Raw genomic sequence first — 19909 nt, 5'->3', positions numbered from 1 at the left:
GGAGAGAGTGTGTAGTGTGTAGTGGTATTGGGGGCAGAGAGTGTGTAGTGTGTAGTGGTATTGGGGGCAGAGAGAGTGTGTAGTGGTATTGGGGGCAGAGAGTGTGTAGTGTGCAGTGGTACTGGGGGGAGAGAGTGTGTAGTGTGCAGTGGTACTGGGGGGAGAGAGTGTGTAGTGTGCAGGGAGAGAGTGTGTAGTGTGCAGTGGTACTGGGGGGAGAGAGTGTGTAGTGTGCAGGGAGAGAGTGTGTAGTGTGCAGTGGTACTGGGGGGAGAGAGTGTGTAGTGTGCAGTAAACTAAACACGCTGTTTCTAATGAGCTCTTCAGCCAGGTAGATGAGCTTATTAGTGTAATATCCCCACTTCTGATTCAGCTGGAGAAGTTCCAAGAACACCATCAAACATTTGCTCAGATCTACTCAGTGACAGGTGTCTACGCTCATCAGCCCGCCAGTGTCGTGTGTGTTTCAGTCAGGGTTCTGTTAGCAATGCTAACATCCACGCTAACATCTCTTTATCTCCCTCCCTCTTCTCTCTCTCCACAGCCTTCTCCAGGCGGCCAAACCCAAGCCCAGTATGAGTCGAAGGGAAGCGCGCGTCGGGGGCCCGGTGCCCACCGTGGCCCCCGAGGTCAACTCCAACAGCACGGCAGAAGGCGCTGCTGGCTCGGGTGAGCCTAAGGACGAGGCCTTCTCCAAGATCAAAAACAAGTTCATGAACGAGCTCAACAAGATCCCACGTGAGTCCCCTGACCAGCCTGCTGTCTGAGGCAGACATCCCGGGGTCAGAAAGTAAAAGTATTCGATCCAACCATTTAGTAAACCAGCTCATCCTAATTAGCAGCCAGGTAGATCAGATAATTAGTAATATCACCTGTGGTAAGTGCACAGGTAGAAAGAATATACTTTCACTTTCTGGAACCGGGATGTCCGCCTCTGCCTGCTGTACCCTGTATCATCATGTCAAGGCTGTGTGCCACTTATGCAAGAGCAGGCTCCTTCAGTCTCTATACATGTGTTAATATGAAGCCCCAGAGTATGAGACGACATCCATGTCTGCCAATTTTGATCTCACTTGTAATTGAATGTTTTCCGTTATTGTGTCTGCATTGCTCCACTGGCTTAGCCATATCAACTACATGGATACCGTATAAACAAATACTACAGCATCTGTATCAAAGATCTGTGTCAGAGTGATATATTATCTGTTGGTTTTTGGTAGCGACAATCTATCTGCTTCTGTTGCTGGATAGTTGAATTAGTCTGTTGACTATAGTTACTGGTACAACCAAGAAGTTAGTGGGGATTTATTAACCGTGTAATGATCAGGACCCTGATGCTCTGGCTTGACCTCAGTACCAAGCTGCTTATGTGTGTCTCTGTCACCTCCCAAACTCCTGAGCCTTCAGGGGGCTTTGTTTTACTCGCTGATGGCAGACGGCAGCTTTGATGCACTGTCACACTCACACACACACACACTCCTACACACACACACACACACACACACACACACACACACACAGACCACAAACCAAAAACAAATTCCCTCTCCCCCCTTCACTCCGCACGTCATCTTTGCGGAGAAGTGGGAGTGAGAGGCAGGCGAGGCCTGTAATCTGCATGCCTTGTTGCTCCTCGCTAGTTTTGTTCGTCTCCTTCGTCTGCTTATTTTCTCCCCTCTGTCAATATTGCCTCTCGGTGTCAGGCAAAGCAGGCGCACATTGAGGCCTGTGAGCAGCTGTCAGCGCTTTCTGCTTTCGCATATAAACACACCTGATTCTCACAGACCACGATGGTGGTTCATTCTTTGTTAACAGTCAAGGTCTGTTTTTGTATAAAGCCTTGCGTTCGCTCACGCCCGGAAGCCAGACACATTCCCGAAAGTCTAAATGAAAACTCAATATAGGTGTATTTATCGGCTTGTGTCAAAGTAATTGTAATATCAGGAAATGTGTTTTTGCAACAGAAAATGGACTTGTAATGATTTCAGAGCGGTGCAAATGACGCAGTAGGCATATGATTCAGCTACGCACTTACGATGGCACTGCCCTGATAAGAGGTTTGTTTGCTTCCTCTAGGCTTGTTTAAGCCAAAGTATATTTGCTTTTGTCAAAATAGAAAAAAAAAAACAGCTCTAGACCCTGTAGCCATGTAGCCTTTGATCTGTAATAAGGCATATGGAAGCGCTCCTTGACTGACACCAACCCACTATCTTTGCTTTAAGCATGTTAAGAGATCCGGTGGTGGAGGTTTAAATGTGATTAGCAACGCACAGCATATGGAAGCCATAATGAAGACTCGGTCAGGGGCCGAGCCCCCGAGATCCCCACGGAGCGCACTAATGGCTCTTCATACTCAAGCTGCCACACCCAGGAATTAGCAGTGTGTGTGTGTGTGTGTGTGTATTTGTGTGGGTGTGTGTGTGTGGGTGTGTGTGCATGTGTGTGTGTGTGTGCATGTGTTTGTGTGTGTGTGTGTGGGGGGGTGTCTGTGTTTGTATGTGTGGGTGGGTGTTTGTGTGTGTGTGTGTGTGTGTATGTACAATGGGTGTGTGTGTGTGTGTGTGTGTGTGTGTGTATGCACGCTCATCTTCCCAGCACCTATCTAAGAATACACCCCTAATCACTCCATCTTGGAGAGCCCAACCCTCACTAGTTGGAAGACTAATGGGAGGTGTGTGTGTGTGTGTGTCTGTGTGTGTCTGTCTGTGTGTGTGTGTGTGTGTGTGTGTGTGTCTTCTCCTCTCATTAGCTATTTACCATGAAGCCCCTGCTCCTCTAATGAGCATGTTGTGTACTGTTGGCAACTACCCAATAAGGGGTTGCCGAGTTTGCCTCCGACAGATGCCGATGACGACCAGGAGAGTGACCTGGGAAAAAAAAAAAACAGGTCCCATTATAGGGGCTAAATTACCGCTTTCACGCAGGTCCTCTATCAGCCATGTGTCTGTGCATAGTGCTAAAGTAAGCCTTCCCAGTGAGTGCCTAATGTGTACTGTCCGCAGGGGCGTCTAAAGGGAACAGGGGAGGGGAGGGGGGGTCTTGCTGAGTAGATTGAGCCTCTTTATGTTTGTGCTTTGAAATGGGAGGAAATTCTGTCGAGAACTGTCAAGAATTTCTTCCGTCTGGATATTGCGAACCCCTGTCGCCCTGCTAGGTTGAATTAGAGTCGTATTTGTGTGGTGCTCTCTCCAGCCCATTTCACACAGAGGTTAGCGCAATTATGCGCAGTTATTTGGCATTCAGCAAACAAGGGACATAGGCCTACTCTGCGGGGAACTCATTGACTCTTTAAGTAGTGTACGTTGGTGGGAATTTATTGTGTTGGTGGGTGTTACAAAGCAGTCTCTTTAAAGTAACCTAAGCAGTGAGACAGGACACCCGTCAGACCAAAAAAGCTTAAATTGACCAGCCATCCCCACTGCATTAACGGGAACACGCCAGGTAGAAGTACCACCTAGCTGTGTGGTTGACAGGACCGATCCATACTGCAAATGATGGTAAATGGCCGTGCCTCCACCTCTGTCCAGCACAAGCCATTGGAGGTAAGCAGGAAGCATGAGACCTGTCAGGAAACCCCACCCTGGCACAGAACTCGAGGACCTCGAGTCGAGGACCCCTATATTTAAGGACAGGTCTGCTGTTCCTTCCTCTTAGGGCTTGGCACTGTACTGAGTTTTCTCTTAAGTCGACTCACTACGTTTGTTGCCTTACCCGATCCTGGCGATCAATCACTTTAGGAAACAGGAGAAACTGGTAAATTACAATAAATTATCACTATTTTGTTCTCAATGTTTGGATGTGTCTTGAAAAAGGAGTGAATTTTTGACTGTGTTGTGACAAGAACAAACTAGTTCATGTGTATGCATGAGTCTATTAAGATTGAGCCTATTAAGATTAATTTGCACTGTGGTGTTGATGACAGTCAAGTGAAGTAACCCTTTAGTGAACTCATGAGCTGATGTCATTCTGTGCTGCAACAAACTTGTTCTTGCCCCCCACGCCCCCCCCCCCCCCCCCCCCCCCCCCCGCCACACACACACACACACACACACACACACAACACTGGGTCTAAATAAATTATCCCTGGCTGCTGTGGCATTCTGGGGTATGCTGGGGTTTCTGTATTCAGCAAAGGTAGCATGTTTTTAATGCGTTCCGACATTGTAACTGGAGGAAATGCTTTCTTTTATCACTCCAAACAAAGGGTGGCCAATGTTGCCACTAACCACTTTTACACATTGTGCACTTAAATTTCAGCACAGCGATTTGTTCATGTTGTGACTTGAGCTCACCCCTGTCCACCGGCAATGTGGCTTATCACCATGGCTACGGTGCCACTTCCTGTTAGGTTGCCGTTTTACCGGTGAAACGTTACAAGCAAGGAGAGGAATCGTTGAGACGGGTACCCGCCACTGGTGACAAGGACGGCCTTCTTACACAAGTGTCATTGCAATTATGCCATCCTACCGTGAATGTGATTTGGGCTTCGCTAATGATATTTGATATCCAAAGTTTGGTGGAGGTTTCGGGTTAAGGACATTGACGAGTTCTGAAAAGCGATTCCCAGATATTTACGTCAATTAATTGGCTAGTTGTTAATTGTCTAACGTGGAGGTAATGGATGAAGTCAGTCGATCACTTGGCCAGAACAACAAGTGGGACAGTGGGAGTTTTTTTCCCCTCCAAATCCTTCACCTCCAGCAAAGTTTAGTAAATACAAAACTAAACAGCCCAGATATTATTCTTTTCTCCTTAGAGTGTAGCCTATTTCAGACATCCTTCAACCCAAATAGCAGTAACAATAACACAAGGTCTGTATTATATATATATTTAGACCACACAGTAGCCAACACCATAATAACCCGCAATGCAATCTGGGCCTGATAGTCATGATTGAAGAAAATGGTGGAGTACAACAAAAGCAGCAGGTCACGCCCTCTTCTTCTTTACTCACACACATACCTGTCCTGTATATCTCTCTTTTTCTCTATCTCTCTCTCACACACACACACACACACACACACACACACACACACTCTGTCTCTCTCACACACACACTTTTTAACACACATTCTCTCTCTATCTCTTCCCATTCTATTACCTCAGTCTAGGAGTATTGTAGAGTGCGGCTCATTCCCTGTGAGGAGGCTGGTGTGTGTGCTGCTAACGACCCGCAGCCTACTGTAGCCGCTGTGCCCGGCAGCCTTCCCCTGGTGACTGATTATCTTGGCAGTTGCCTTCCCTGTGGCCTACACACAACAGTCGTGTCCCTCCCTACAAACCCCCTCCAGCCACGAAACCTCATATCACATCCAGATCAGTCCTGCGGTGTGTGTGTGTGTGTGTGTCTGTGTGTGTGTGTGTGTATGTGTGTCACAAGACACTGTCCTCCCTACAGAATCCTCTGCCCAAGTCACAGATCAATCCAATACCTCTCAGACAGAGATACATCACTGTGCATTTCTGTCAGTGTCACGTCAGCCACCTTTACAGAGATCAACAGGATTCCAAGATTCTGTCAAAAAAGAATACAGTGCTTGTAGCTTGTAGATGCCTGTTTTTAAAGACAGAAATATTCTACATCAGGATTCTATATCAGGGTTAGGTCTCTGAGAGCTGCCTGCCTATATCAACAATAATACTGTACATATAGCTTATGGCCATATAGCTATATATAGCTTAGTATGATGAGGCTCTTTATGTTCCTCTTAAAACCATTATTTCAGTGTTGTCTTTGAATGTTGGAACTGACGGGCATCCAGAGGATCAGGAATCATTACTCTTCTCTCGACTGTCATGTTTCAGTAGTCTTCATTCTCACCCCTTCAGTTTCTATTATCTCATTAGGACCAACACAAAAAGAAAAGGCTTTCTCTCTTTTTATCTGAAAGGGTTGCATCAAGCATTCAGCTGCAACTCAAGCCAGTGATGTTTTACACTGTCTGTTTGACTGCATTCAGAGGAAGGTGGGAGGATGGAAGGAAGACTGGAGACGTATTAGTGGCCCATTGTAGCCCACAAAAAAAAAATAAACAAAGATCTCATTGTATCATGGGTGGATTTTTAGCTATCGTGATTTGTTTGTTTACTGTGTCACTACATTTCATCTGGTGGCGCTGAAAACTGCTGCGCTGTGATACTCCATTTCACATTTTGCGTTGTTTATTGTGTGCACGTGCTGTGTTTATGGGCCTGTTGCCTCGTATGAACACTGGCACACGCGTGCTTGGCAGAACAGGAGATAACCCTTGCCGAAAGTTGAACTGTGCGCGCCGGTTTGGTGCTCTCGGGGGGGAATTGACACTCGCACAATGTAGTTAATTACCCAATGCCTCTATTGCTTTCTAGGACTCAGGTTCTTTTAATTAAGAAACACAAAAGTGCTTTTCGGGATGAGACACATGCTTGATGAAAGAGATAACATTATCGCGCTGCCGTTTTCTGACAGTAGGATTCTCTCGTTCTGTTCTCTCCTGCAGCTCTCGTGTCCTGCCCAGCTCCATTACGTTTATAAATAACAATAACTGATGGCGGAGGGGATAAGAAAAGATTGAATTTTGCCGATGATGAGTGAAAAAGAGGGAGAGAAATGCAGTAATCTGATTGCAACACAGTCTGTTTTATTAAATAGGTGGCGGATGCAATGCGGTCATTACTCCAGTCCATTTGCCTCCTGCTGTGTCATTGCATTACATATAATTCTTTTATCCAACCTTTTATTAGAATCGTGTCACCGTAGCACAGCTGCATCGGGTGGCAAAGTTTCTTATCGACGCAGCTTTTACGGGTCTTAAATATGAACCTGCCACCTTTTAGACACATCCATTAAAAGATAATATTTTCTCTGCTGCCATGGCTTTACATGATGGAAGAAGCCACACTGGCAACATCTGACTTACTTTTGGGTCCTATTCCAAAGCTGATGCACTGGACTTGGTGGTTTCGAGTGGTAGAGAAGGGTTGTTTTTTATTCATTTAGGGTATGTAATTGGGAGGTCAAAGTAGTGCAGACTGACAGACTGATTCCAGATCAGTACATTGACATGTTAAAGGGAAACTTGGCAGGATTTCCCCCTCTGCTGGAGAAATGGTACATTATGCTATTTCAAACTGTGGAAAAAGGTAACGATAAAGCACATGGATTTGTTTAAAATGTAGCAAAACGGTTAGCATAAGTTCGGCAGACAATGTGGATGTTACAAGGTAAAAAAACACGATTTAAAATGAGTTTCTTGTTTCTCACTTCTCTTTCCGGGAAGGTAGTCTCAATGTTGCAAAGTTGGTTTTCGCCTGGGGACGCTAGGGGCAGCGGGAAAAGTCACCATTTTCACCGGAACAGGTCATTTAACCATCCAAATGATTTCTAAACGGGTTTATTACGTTGAAATAGTTGCCAAGTTCCCCTTTAAATGTGAAGAGGGTTTAGTGGCGATGTCATGCTGGAGACCTCTCTGGGTCCCAATGGGTCTGTCTAAATGCCAGCGCCAGAATGGGAAGTTGATTGACAGCACAGTGTCGAAAGAGAGCGTATAATTTTTTGTTATCAGACTGACTTGTCGGGAGGGTTTGTTTTGTATTGGTATAGTCATGTGACTGAGGGGTCTCTTGAGCTACCAACAAACCCAAGGATGGCTGATGGCATCTGTGTGGGTTTGCACTAATGGAAATAGTAATCGTTTGATATTTTGTCAAACTCTTTACTGAGTAAACTTTAGCCGTGCCTCTCTCTTTCTTTGTTGGTCTGTTTACACCTTTGAAACGCTCTCTTTGAAAATCTGAAATCACATGGACTCTCAAGAGAAATTGATCGCCCATAAAGTGTGTCACCGGCTGTTTTCTCAAGCTTTTAATTAGTTGCCGAGCGCCAGATCACATGTCGCAAAAAAACAACCTTCAGCTGCGATGATATTAGAAAAAATAATTGCGCAACAAATCAGGAAGCCAATAATTGGCTTTGTTCAATTTCTTTTTTTTTTCTTTTTTTCCCCAGCTTTGCTAGAACCCCACCTTCTACTCTGAATTGTCCCAGCTCATGATAAATGCCTGCTGGCACAGCACTGTCCTCCACCAGAGAGTGTGTGTCCGTGAGCAGTAAACACTAAATTTCTCCCACAAATTGGAAAGGTTTTTTTTTTTCTCTCGTTGGGGTGGTGGGGGCATTATAGAGAGAAGAGGAGAGGAGAGCACCGAGGAGTGTCACTTCCATTAACACCCTACTGAGCTTGGGCCTGGGCGAGGCTGAGGGCTGAAAGATCCCAAAGTTATTTTAGAGCATCACTCACTGTTTTTCCTCGGAGGAGAGAGCTTATCGATTTTGTCAACAGACCATTGATTTCTCCACAACCCACCGCCCCCCCCCCCCCCCTACACACACACACACACTTCTCTTTGTCTCTTATTCTGTCCCTCTGGACTTGGGTAAGGGAGATGCAGCCAATGCCAACAGCTTGAAACTTCTTGGAGAGATACTAACCTATTGCCAATTTTTCTCTCTTTCAATGTCTCTTTGACATTTCTTTTTCATACAATACAGATATAAAGTCCTCAAAGTGAAGACACATACACACACAAACACACACACACACACACACACACACACACACACACACACACACACACACACACATACACACAAAGGGGAGATGAGGAGACAGAGAGAAAATACCTTGCCAATACCTTACCAACACACCAAGGCTGTGGGATAGCAAAATGTCACCTTAGACACTGAAAAGATAGGGTTTGGACTCCTGCCATAGCTCTGTTCCCTAGTCATCTGGAGCTCTGTCCTTGGACACGGGTTTCATTTAGATAACAGACAAACTGGAGAACAGGGATTCTGCTGTGGCAGTGATGGTGATGGTGAAGGGGTTGGCTTTCTGTCTGACTGAGAGTGTGTTTTGCGCACCGTGCCATTGAGTGGAGGCGTTGGTTGCCAGGTGTTTGATGTCTTGCACGTGGAATCCATAATTACGCCTCTGGTTTCGGAGGACTGAGCTGCCGCCATGGATCCGGAGTCCTCATTATTGCCTCTGACTGGGAAGTGGTGATGGGGTGGGTTGTTGTTTTGCGTGGGGATGGTGGTAGGGATGGAAGTGGAGCATGTAATTACTGGATTGCCTTTACCTCCCCAGCCCCCAGTTGCCCGCTTTTTTGTTTGGCATCCATGTTTTGTTCATCTGGGTTTTCTCAGGTGAGCTCCTGTTGTTTAGTGAGGGTTTGACAGCAAGCTTCTTTTAGCCTTCATTGAATTGGCCTGTCTCTTTTTAATGCACATACTTCTGTAAGTACAAATTATCTGTAAGGATATCCTCATACACTGTTGGTATTTGTCATGCTGCATTGCATTTACACAATATGCTCTGTGTTAGAGGCCCGTCTTGCATAATCCATAAGCTTTGTTGTGCTATAACCATTGTTTAGTTGTTCAATGCGACCATAGTACAGTGATACATTTAGGAAGCTAGAACCTCACATGGTATCTAGTCTACAGCTCCACATCACGGCAAATCAAAGATTGATGTGTTTGCTCAGGATTTGTAGTCATTGGGGCTCCCAGCTAGCAGAGGATGCCTGGTTTTGATCCATCTGCACCTGGAACCCTTGGAGATGGATGACATACATAACTTATTGGCAGTGTTTCTTTTGGCACAGATGAGGAGATATATCTTGACAGATATACCCCTCACTTGAACAGTCTACAGTAGGTTCTGAAATCTTTAGCAGCATTTTACTGGAGTGATTCTAGAGCATGCAGTAGCATTTTACTGAGATGATTCTGCCTTGGATGCTTAGATAGCTTTATGTAAGACTCAAGGCCTCTTGGTGGCTTAAAACCATGATCCTGGGTAGCTATCTGATCTCTCTCTCTCTCTCTCTCTCTCTCTCTCTCTCTCTCTCTCTCTCTCTCTCTCTCTCTCTGCAGCACTCTTAACCCTCTTAAATACATTAAAGTGATTTTGTTATCTGACCAAATGAGTTGAGCACCCAGGTGATAATCGTAATTGTTTCCGTTATCTAAAACTTTCTGAATGAATGACATTTAAGCACATTTCACTTGACTGCCCAGAACAGGATGTTTCAGTGTCTGCTTGGCCACATATATATCACATCCACAGTCTTTCTGTGGTTGCAAATTCACCTAACCAGATTTTAAACCTTCATCCTTATTCAGTGTATCGGAGCATTACAAAACAATGTAAAAGCCTATTTGCTTGAGTATGCTCATGTACACACTGCTATCCAGATGTTTTACAGATGTCATCTTTCTCTGTCTCTCCAGTGCCATCATGGGCCATTGTGGCTATTGCGTTTGTCGCTGTGGTGCTGGTGTTGTCCTGCTGTTTTTGCGTTTGCAAAAAGTGGATTTTCAAGAAGAAGAAGGGCAAGAAGGGCAAAGACAAGGGCAAGAATGCCATCAACATGAAAGATGTCATAGACGGTGCGAAAACCGAGGTAAAAACTTTGTTACTGCTGTTGTCTTTTCACTTGCTTATTAATTCATTGCTGATATTGCGATGTTCAAACATGTAATGATTTATTACTTATGACTATTTACTAATTTAAATTGTATTTCATAGAACAAGACAAAAATACACAATATGCAACCTTTTCTCTGCCTATAGTCTATCTTATATAAGTTTATATACACTCTATGAACATGTATAATGCTTAAAAACATCCATTGTGGGTGGGTGGGCTGGGACACATGACTTGATGAATGCGATACTTCACCCCTGACTCTTATTGCAGGACTAAAATGGGGGAAAGACCCTTGTAATCAGCCCAGAAAGTATTATAGTTACCACTCTTTGCTTTTTGGGTTGTCTTTTTTTTCCTTCTTATTTTCTTTTTGCTCAAAGAGCAATTTTCGTTTAAAAGTTCTGATTATATTGTGTTATGTAATGACGTGGTATCAACCCAGAGAAATGACGTTAGCTCAATTACTCTGAGACAGCATATTAATTCATCTCTCTTGCCCTCTTTTTCTTTCTCTCTTTCTCTCTCAAATACAACCCCCCGAAAATGATATGCAACATGGAGCACTTTAACCCTTGTTAGCTTAGTAATTGCATTAATAGGCCTCGCAGTGCCTACCACACTTTGGACTGAGTAATTGACCAAAGTCTGTTTAATTTTAGTCGCTTTGGTTAAAAATGCGTCAGCCAAATGTAATGTAATGTAATGTAATGTAATGTAATTTCCAGAGTACGGGCACTCTTTTTGAGTCCGTGCCAACCACGATCACATCCTAAATTAGAGCCATTGATTGGGGAGAAGCAGGATCCAACACTCGGCTCATAAGCTCAAGGCCATGGGCCGGAGCTGTAAATGAAAGGCTAACACCTCCCACTCCCTCTGACAGCCACAGGGCTAAGACGACACCTTCAGAGTTAGAAGAAGCCATTACTTCCCCATAGATTTGGACTTAGAAGAAGCCATTACTTCCCCTTAGATTTGGACAAATTTGGCAAACTAAGCAAAACATGAAGTATACACGTGTAGTAAAGGCCTGCATTGAGGGAACTGACCCAGTAGTTTGGTCATTAAGTTGGTCCTCCAAATGCCAGTAAGACTCTAATGATGAAGTTTAAATCATGTAGTTGTAAATTATTAGATTAGGTTTGAAATTCTTTTGTACCCACTATTTTTGGTACAACTGAAAATCCCCTCTCAGAAAGCATCTCCCTCAGGGGACATTTGCAAGCCTCACTAAAATGAAATCTTGTCCTGAGGCAACCTATGAAGCATAGCAATGACAACAGAACCTAGCAAGACACACTCAAGTCTGCATGCAGATACCACCAATAGCTTAATCAGTGAGACAGACACTGACTCACAACACAAAAATTGCCTTAGCTTTAGTATGCTAGACGTGGAGTTATGGACTCCACCGCAGTCATTTCTCCTGGTGTGCCCAGAATCATGTGTTAAACGTCTGTGTGTGGTTGTTTTAATTTGTGTTTCTTCCTTCTATGTCCTCCTTATCTGTGTTTTTTCTGATGACTGTGCGGGATTGGCACTGGCGGTAGGTTCCCAATTGCTGTTGGATCTTCTTAAGCCTGCTACTCTGACTTTTCTTAAAAGCCTCTTGACAAACAACTTACTCCTGTAGAGCCAAATATATGTAACTATGCATAAAGTACATGTATATCTACAATATATATGTGCGTAGGTCTGCAATATGCACATATATATACACAAACTGAAAGGAAAAATTGCACAGGGTGCGCTTTTACAAGGTTGAACCACATTGATTTCTCCTTTCAAAATCACCCCACACCAAAGTTTTTGGAATGGGAATATTACAGAAATAAAAAATGAAATAAAATACATTTCATCATGATTAAAATGTCCATGGGAAAAAAATATCCTGGGTGATTGTGATGACAAGCAAAACTGAAGCTGAGTCACAAATGAAATAATTCATCTCAGCCTCGGAAGGGAAATTGTACTGAAAAAGTAATTTTACTCAACTTGACAAACACAGTTTTTTTTCAAGGAGCTTGAGCTGAGTTGACCTCAGCCTGAGGAAGTGAAAGAAATAGATTGCTTAAAAACTTATTTTACGTGTCTGATTCAGTAATTAAATTGATTTTGTTTAAAAAAAAAGTATAGCACACTACCAAGCTCCTTAAAAGACTTTGTTTCATAGGACATTTCACGCTGGGCAATTATCTAGCTCACTTCTGCTTCATTACCTGCCACTTTGATGATTCTTTGATAACAGAGGACATTTAACTAGAATAAACCAATTGCTTGTCATCAGTGGGATCCAGGTGTGCTGTGGGTGATGAAGAAAAGAAATCAATTTCGTTCGGTCTTCTGCTTTCACACCAGTAACCCAAACGACTAATAGGTCAGACCCCATCCACATTACAACCCCCTCTCTGACGAAACCCCCTAACCCCTGCCCCCTGACACCTTCCGCTGGCATGATGCTTCTAGCTTCCATCCGCGTTGCGGTCCCATGGGCAGCTGAGGGTCATGATTATGCCACTGTATACTGAGTGTGGGGAGGTGTGTTAATGGACATGCCATTGAGAATGAGAGGGGGGGTGGGGTGGGGGAGAAACCCACGAGACAAAACACAGCACTTAGTTTGTTTTCTCTCTTTGCGACGCGTTGAGAATGAATGCCCTCTTTTGCATGTCGACTGATGAGAGCGTTTGACGTTATGAAACCAAAAAAAAAAAGAGGCAACTTTCACGGTGAATGAACTTGAGAAGCTCGTCAAATCGCATGCTGATCCAGTAATCAGAGATATAAGCCCCCCACACCCCTCTTCAACCACCACCACCACCACCACCTCCACACACCCCCCCCCCCCCACCCACCACAACTCCCTACTTTCTGTCCCACCCACCAACACAACCACCACCAGCACTCTTGCCTCTCCCCCTGATGTTGAGACTAGGTCAGGGGATTTCTCTGTGTCTCTGTCTGTCTGTCGCTCACCATCTCCGGCAGTTCCCTTCTGGTTTGCTTCTGCCAGGGACTGATCTGCTTGTACTGGCATAAAGGGAATTGTCCTCTCTCTATTTCTCACTTTCACTCTCTCTTTATCTTTTTCTCTCTTTCATTGAAACATATCTGTCTCTCACAATGTCTGTCTCTAGTTTTATCTCTGTCTCCCATTCTCTCTCCATTCTTGTACTGTACTGTACTCTCCCTTTTTTTTCTTTCTCTTTTTTCTCTCTCTTGCCATCCTCTCCCATTCTTCTCTCACTTTTACATTCCAGATGATTCTTTTTGTCTTTTAAATATGGCATCAATAATACCATTTCTCTGCTTTCATAATGGGACCTATCCCTTCCTCAAACCAGATTTAAAAAAAACTACTCATGGATTAATTGACTGAATGAATAATCTATTGATTGACTGACTGAATGATTGATTGATTGACTGATTGCATCGGGGAAGGTGGGGAGGGGGGGTTTCTGGCCCGTGGCTAGTGCATCACTGAGCATGTCATGGTGTTTTAACTGCTGTGGTGTTTCTTTAGTGCTTGCTACCCCCTTTACCCCCTAAACAAAACAAACAAACAAAAAAACAAAAGAGAACCAGCTTTTCAGGTACGGGCTGCCTGGGGAAGTCCCCCCGCCCCAGGCCGAACCGTGGCCGTCTGCTGTGATGGTCGAGCGGGAGACACTGACTGTTGGTGGGTGTTTCCTTCAGGCCTTGAAGGATGAGGATGATGCCGAGACAGGGCTGACGGATACGGAGAAAGAGGCCGAGCCCAAGGAGGAGGAGAAACTGGGCAAATTGCAATACTCCTTGGATTACAATTTCACAGAGAATACGGTAAGGCTCTGCCCTGCGCAAAACGTCCTCACTGTGTGTCCGTAGTGTTCGAACCGTTTGACAAAAAATAAAGAGTTCCCCTCTTTTTTTACCCGTAAGTATGGTCTCTTGTCGTTTCTGATGGATCGTCTTGTCTTCATGTCCATAATTCACAATGTCCATGAAGGTAGCACACATCATTTCTCAGTATGCTTTGTTACTGTTACACTATGACTTCAAATGGGATTATTTTCTTGGTAATGCTTTACACCTGAGCTGTAAACTTAAAGTGGTCCACTATGCGGCAGACGCTTTTAAGCAACACAGACTCGCATCGGCAGATTCGATAATGGAACCTTGGTCGACCGAGTGTCAGGTGGTGATGGTGCCAATGCTCCACCACACCCTCACTAACTGACATTGATCCCATGCAGCACAAAACATTCTGTATTTGCTGTAGCCCTCAGTATCACTCAGTGTTTTTAAATGCAAATGTTTTTTTTTCCTTTTCAACATTAATTCAGTAATGGTAGTAGTGTCAAATGCTTGAATTTCATTAACACAATTTATTAGTCATACTAGTTATACAGAAACAATAAACTTCATTTACCTCTAAGATTCCTACTGGTATATCAGGTTAATTATTACATCGCCTTATGACTGTACAGTGAACCATAATGTAAAGAGTTGCATTTGTTGGCATCTCCATCCTGTCATCCCTGTGGAAGACCAGCCTTTGGAATAGGGAAGCCTCATTGAAGGTGCCTTTTGCCTTTCTTCGTTGATGCCTCTCTGCTACACGTACACACAGCACAGTTGCCTTCTCACTCCTTAAAGCTGTGTGCTTTGGTGCGGTGGCGGATGAAACTTCCCGTGGGCAGATGTTCGCTGACAGATCGAGGAGGAAGCTTGCGAGTGGAGCTGCTTCGCCCAGGCCGCCATAAACAGACCTGACAGGCTGAGATTATCCACTCGCACCCCATCAGACACATCACAGCCCCTCCGAGAAAATGTCAGCCTTTTTATATCCTCCGCACACTCGCTCGCTCTGCCAGCGAGAAAAACGTTCGGAGAACGGACGGGACAAGTTCTTTTTCATGCTCAAATGCTCCCCCTACCCCCTCAGGGTTTGCCCCTACCAACAGTCAATACCCACCTATTAACAAGAGCTTGAGGACAATAAAAGACATTCATTATTATCTTGTGGTAGCACCATAATCTCCTGACATTAGATTAAAATGTGAAGACTCATGTGAGCAGACATTGGGATGCAGGGTCTACATAGTGGAATAGGTCACAGGAGAGAGGCTACTGTGCTCTGACATTACAGCAAAAAAAACACGGCTGGCAAACAATGATGTAGCTCTAGGTGAAATGACCACAAAGGAGGAGGAAGGGGAAGAGGAATAAAGCGAGCCATTTCAAAGCACTATCAAGCTGACCCACTTTCGGCTCAATAACAGGCACAGCGGTGAGCCGACGTAGCCCCCGCCAAGTCCCTGTGTTCCTTGCGGGCCGGAGCGGTTAAGTCACGATGAATAGGCCTGACTCTGGGTCAGGCGGATTTCAGGCCGAGTGGCACTGGAGGTTGTTGGGCAGCCCCTTCTCCCACCCTTAGCACAGAGGTCTTGGAGAGCCAGGAGTAAGCCATGGGCTTTTGTTTAAAGGTAATCTGCCCTTTCCAGCCTAGCAAAGCGAGACATTCAACAGAGACAGTCTCTTTCTCCCTTTTTGTCTCTGTCTCTATCTCTCTTTCTCTCTCTTTCACTCTGTATTCAAACTCTGTTGCACTAACTAGCTGTCTCTAGGCCTCTGCTCTCTCTCTCACTAGTTGTTTATGGACCTTCTTTCTCTATCTGTCTTTCATTTTCTCTCTCTCTCTCTCTCTAGCACTCTTTCCCTCTTTTTCCATCCTCCGTCTCGTATGAAATTTGCCCATGGTCTTAAATTTGTGAGGGTGTAATCTGTGGTTTCTCAGTGGGTGGAAGAGTGGCTGAAGAGAGTTAACATATTAATCTTTCTATTCAGAGCTCCGTGCCCATTCAAGGAGGATAGGATATTAGATAGAGGGGGAAAAATGTCGTAGACAAGGAGAAAAAAGAGAGGCTCTCTCTCTCTCTCTCTCTCTCTCTCTCTCTCTCTCTCTCCTCTCTAGTATCCACTTTGATATCCCAGTATTCTTATTCCCTTTTGAGTTCAGCATATGCACTAATAGTCCTTCTGCATCCATTACTGTAAGAACTGCCCTCCTGCCTTCAGCCTTTGTCCACAGAGACCTTAGTGAGAGCAGGCAGCCGCCCTGTGCATTCAAACTACTGCTGGGACCTTTGCACTGCAATGTACTTCCACTGACAGCCTGCCTCGCTTTGAACAGAACCAGAGCCGTGACATGCAGCACCCTGGCAGAGAGGGAAAAAAAACCCTACACACACCAGACATTTGATCCCAGTCTCCATCAATAAGTTTCCTGAAGTGAAAATCCCTTGTGCAGGTGTCACGGCAAAGTTTCTCCCTTTTTTTTAAATAAAACCTGCCACATCAACACGGACTGTTGTTGTTTTTTTTTGTTTTTTTTCCGTCAGCACTATTTTTGTCACCTCAAACAGGTTTGTTTGTCAGAGAACTCAGCCAGCTGTCGCCAAATTGGTGTCTGCTCCGCTGTGTTGGCCTATGGGATAGGGAGAGGAGGCCATGCTGGCTTAGGTTCACACTAAATTCTCTGTGACACCGCGTGGCAGGTGAGATGACATTTAGCCATGAGTTAAACCTCGCCGGGAAATTCTAACAGACAACACGTCAGGGGGAATAGTTACACTCCGGTGTGGCCGAGCCCTCGTCCTCAGTGTCCAAGTGTCCTCAGTGGACCATAGAGTTTATGACAGGATTGAATGTTTGAGCCTTTGTATCTGTTGTTTTCAATAAAGCTGCATTATAAAAAATGGGCATTGGTTTTCTCAATGCAATGTACATTTAACTTAAATGTAAAAAGAGTGTTTTTTTTGTTGAGATTTGTTTTTTTCTAAAAGTAGTGAGAGCAACAGCACAACAGTAATGCTTTGAGAATGTTGTTTGCTACCTTCAGTGCACACACCATTTTTACACTTTCTATTGTCCATGTCTGTGGAGTACCTGTGAGTGAACTCTGGCTTCTGTGAGTTGTGTCTGGTGTCTGGAGGTCATTGTTTGTGTTTTGTCTGGAGTGTCTTGTCTTGTTTTGGTGGATTTGATGTGTTTTGTCTGTCGTCAAGATGCAGCTTGTGTGAGATAGATGTTGTCTTGTGCTCCGTGTTGCCATATTGTCTTACAGTCATCCTCATATCAGTGTTTTCTTGTGGACAACAACAACAACAACAACAAAACTCTCTCTTCCAAACCATAAAGCCCACCACTAACTCACAGTTTTTTTAGATCCAGCTATTACACAAGATCTGTTGCACCCTTCAACATATGGAATAAGAGCACTTACTCTTTCAGTCAGTGTTATATGAACGGCATCATACTAACAATGCTTTTGCCTCTGGCCACTCACTTTTGCATTTTTGGCTTCAGCAACCTTGGCATTGTTGTGGCACATCAACTACCCCCACACCCCTTCGTCGACCCACTGTCCAAACCTCCCTGCCCCTTTCCTGCGCCTCTGACAGCTGGAGAGCTCCACGGCCGAGCGGCTTGGTCGCCCTCCAGACCGCCTGCCGACGGCTGACTGATGGGGCCTTGATTGACTGACTAGGCCAGCCACGAGAGGCCACTGAGGGCCTGCTCTGACTGACAGGTCAATCAGCCTTGCAGGCCTCCCCATCTGGTTATCAATTATCAGCCCTGATGCGGAGTGGAAGAGAAAGAAGGGATGTTGTGGGGTGGGGGGAGGGTCTCTTGTTTTAGCCACATGCTTGACCTCAAGTAACCCCAATCACCACCTTGAATTGAACTCCCTCTGGGTTGTGAAGACACCCCATGTCATTTGTCTGAACATGGGGAAACCACATCCATGTTATTGTGTTTTCTATTAGAGCCAGTATGAAGTTGGAGAAGTGATAGATCAGGCTTGAGACATCTATGGAGATAGAACTAGTTTAATAGAAATATACTGACCTAATATGATAGGATATGACTGGTTTTATTTATGCCTTTTAAGATTGTTGAATATGTGTTTGGATTACTTACAGTGAATAACAGCTTAGATATTGTAAATGACATGTATAAACAATAAATTCTATTTCTATCATAAGGTGATCTACACCCATTAGGTTGTTTACAAAGCAAAAGAAAAAAAGATTCTATTCAGTCTTCTATGAAGGCAGACTGCAAAGCTGAATCTGTATGAGCCCAGTCTTTTTTTTTATTTTAGCTAATAATGCGCTCCCTCTCCCCAACCTCTCTCTCTGTTCTGTGGGAGAGCCATCCCAGGCAGATCCTTAGCCTAATGGGCCTACTGCACACAATAATTTCCAAGAGCATCCTTATTCGGCTAATGGAGGGCCAATATACACGGAGTATCTGAGCGGTGGTGGGCTAATGGATGGGTCTGGAGCAGGCTGGCGCAAGGTCACGCCCGTGCTGACTACGTGCCCTTTGTCTTCTGTCTCTCCACTGCCAGCTCATAGTAGGCATCATTCAGGCCGCCGAACTGCCCGCCATGGACATGGGGGGCACGTCAGACCCCTACGTCAAGGTCTACCTGATGCCCGACAAGAAGAAGAAGTTTGAGACCAAGGTGCACAGGAAGACGCTGAACCCCACATTTAACGAGCAGTTCACCTTCAAGGTAAGAGTCTAATTACAAGACACAAGACAAGCAAGATTAGGTTTCAGGGTTTTTTTTTTTCCTTCATAAAGAGCTTAGCTGCAGTGTCTTTGCCTCGTCTTTTAATCTCAGTGTGAGATAGAGTTTGGTTTTGACTAAGTTAAAGATGATTTGAAAAAGCATTTACATTCCAGTAGGCCTGGCATCATCAGGAACCTGCTGGCTATGAACTACTAAATATTTCAGACCAGTCCAAGTGAAGGCATTTAGCTCTATTTCCTACAAGGTTGTACTTCTGTAAGGACTTGTAGTTTGCGTGAAATAAGCATTGGTGCCACAGCCCCTGCAGTTTTACAGCTATTTCTTAATCATAAATTTTATATCCCTCCAGAGAGTGATTATCAGTTAAAATGAGCACTTGCCAACATCCTCTTGATTTGGAAGTGTGTGATGAATTCATAAGTGCTCAGCTTTAGCAGAAACATTTTAGCATATAAAGTTTGCTAATGTCCATGTTGTCTTGTCATTTTTGAAAAGGCTAAATTCATATCATCCCTTTAAGGCAGAACTAAGTATTCATCCTGGGTAGCTTTTTTAAATTTTCCCACATCCTTTGATTTTGTCAAAAACCACCCACCCTTGTTACAGACTGCCTGTCAAACACACAAGAACACATACACACACACACACTTACAAAATAACAAAGGTATAAACATGCACCCCATCGCCTGGCATCACATCTTGCTTCACTTTGAGAAACAAACTTTTCTAGTTTTTAAAGAAAGAAAAAGAAACATCAGACACTCAGCCAGTGACATGAAATCCATGAATCCCCACAGTCACGACGCTTGTAAAATATGGTTTTCAGTGGAGGAGAGAGCGAGA

General features: G+C 44.5%; 1 protein-coding gene across 1 annotated transcript in view; it reads left to right on the top strand.

The window, feature by feature from the left end:
- The first annotated feature begins 561 nt into the window (after nt 1-561).
- Nucleotides 562-19909, top strand: part of syt1a (synaptotagmin Ia) — a 42851-nt gene continuing 23503 nt past the window's right edge. Inside the window, exons 1-4 of the mRNA XM_076296781.1 lie at nt 562-738; nt 10280-10452; nt 14185-14301; nt 18878-19045. Coding sequence (XP_076152896.1) covers nt 576-738; nt 10280-10452; nt 14185-14301; nt 18878-19045 — 621 coding nt within the window. The 5' untranslated portion in view covers nt 562-575. The remainder of the gene's footprint in view (nt 739-10279; nt 10453-14184; nt 14302-18877; nt 19046-19909) is intronic.

This window comes from Alosa pseudoharengus, unplaced genomic scaffold (genome assembly GCF_046254945.1).
Source record: "Alosa pseudoharengus isolate Yale_2024_CS ecotype anadromous, Long Island Sound unplaced genomic scaffold, YU_APseudo_1.1 YU_APseudo_1.1_scf_20, whole genome shotgun sequence".
Taxonomy (NCBI): Eukaryota; Metazoa; Chordata; class Actinopteri; order Clupeiformes; family Clupeidae; genus Alosa; species Alosa pseudoharengus.
Note: the sequence above shows the minus strand (reverse complement) of the source record. Positions and strands in the feature narration are given on the sequence as shown.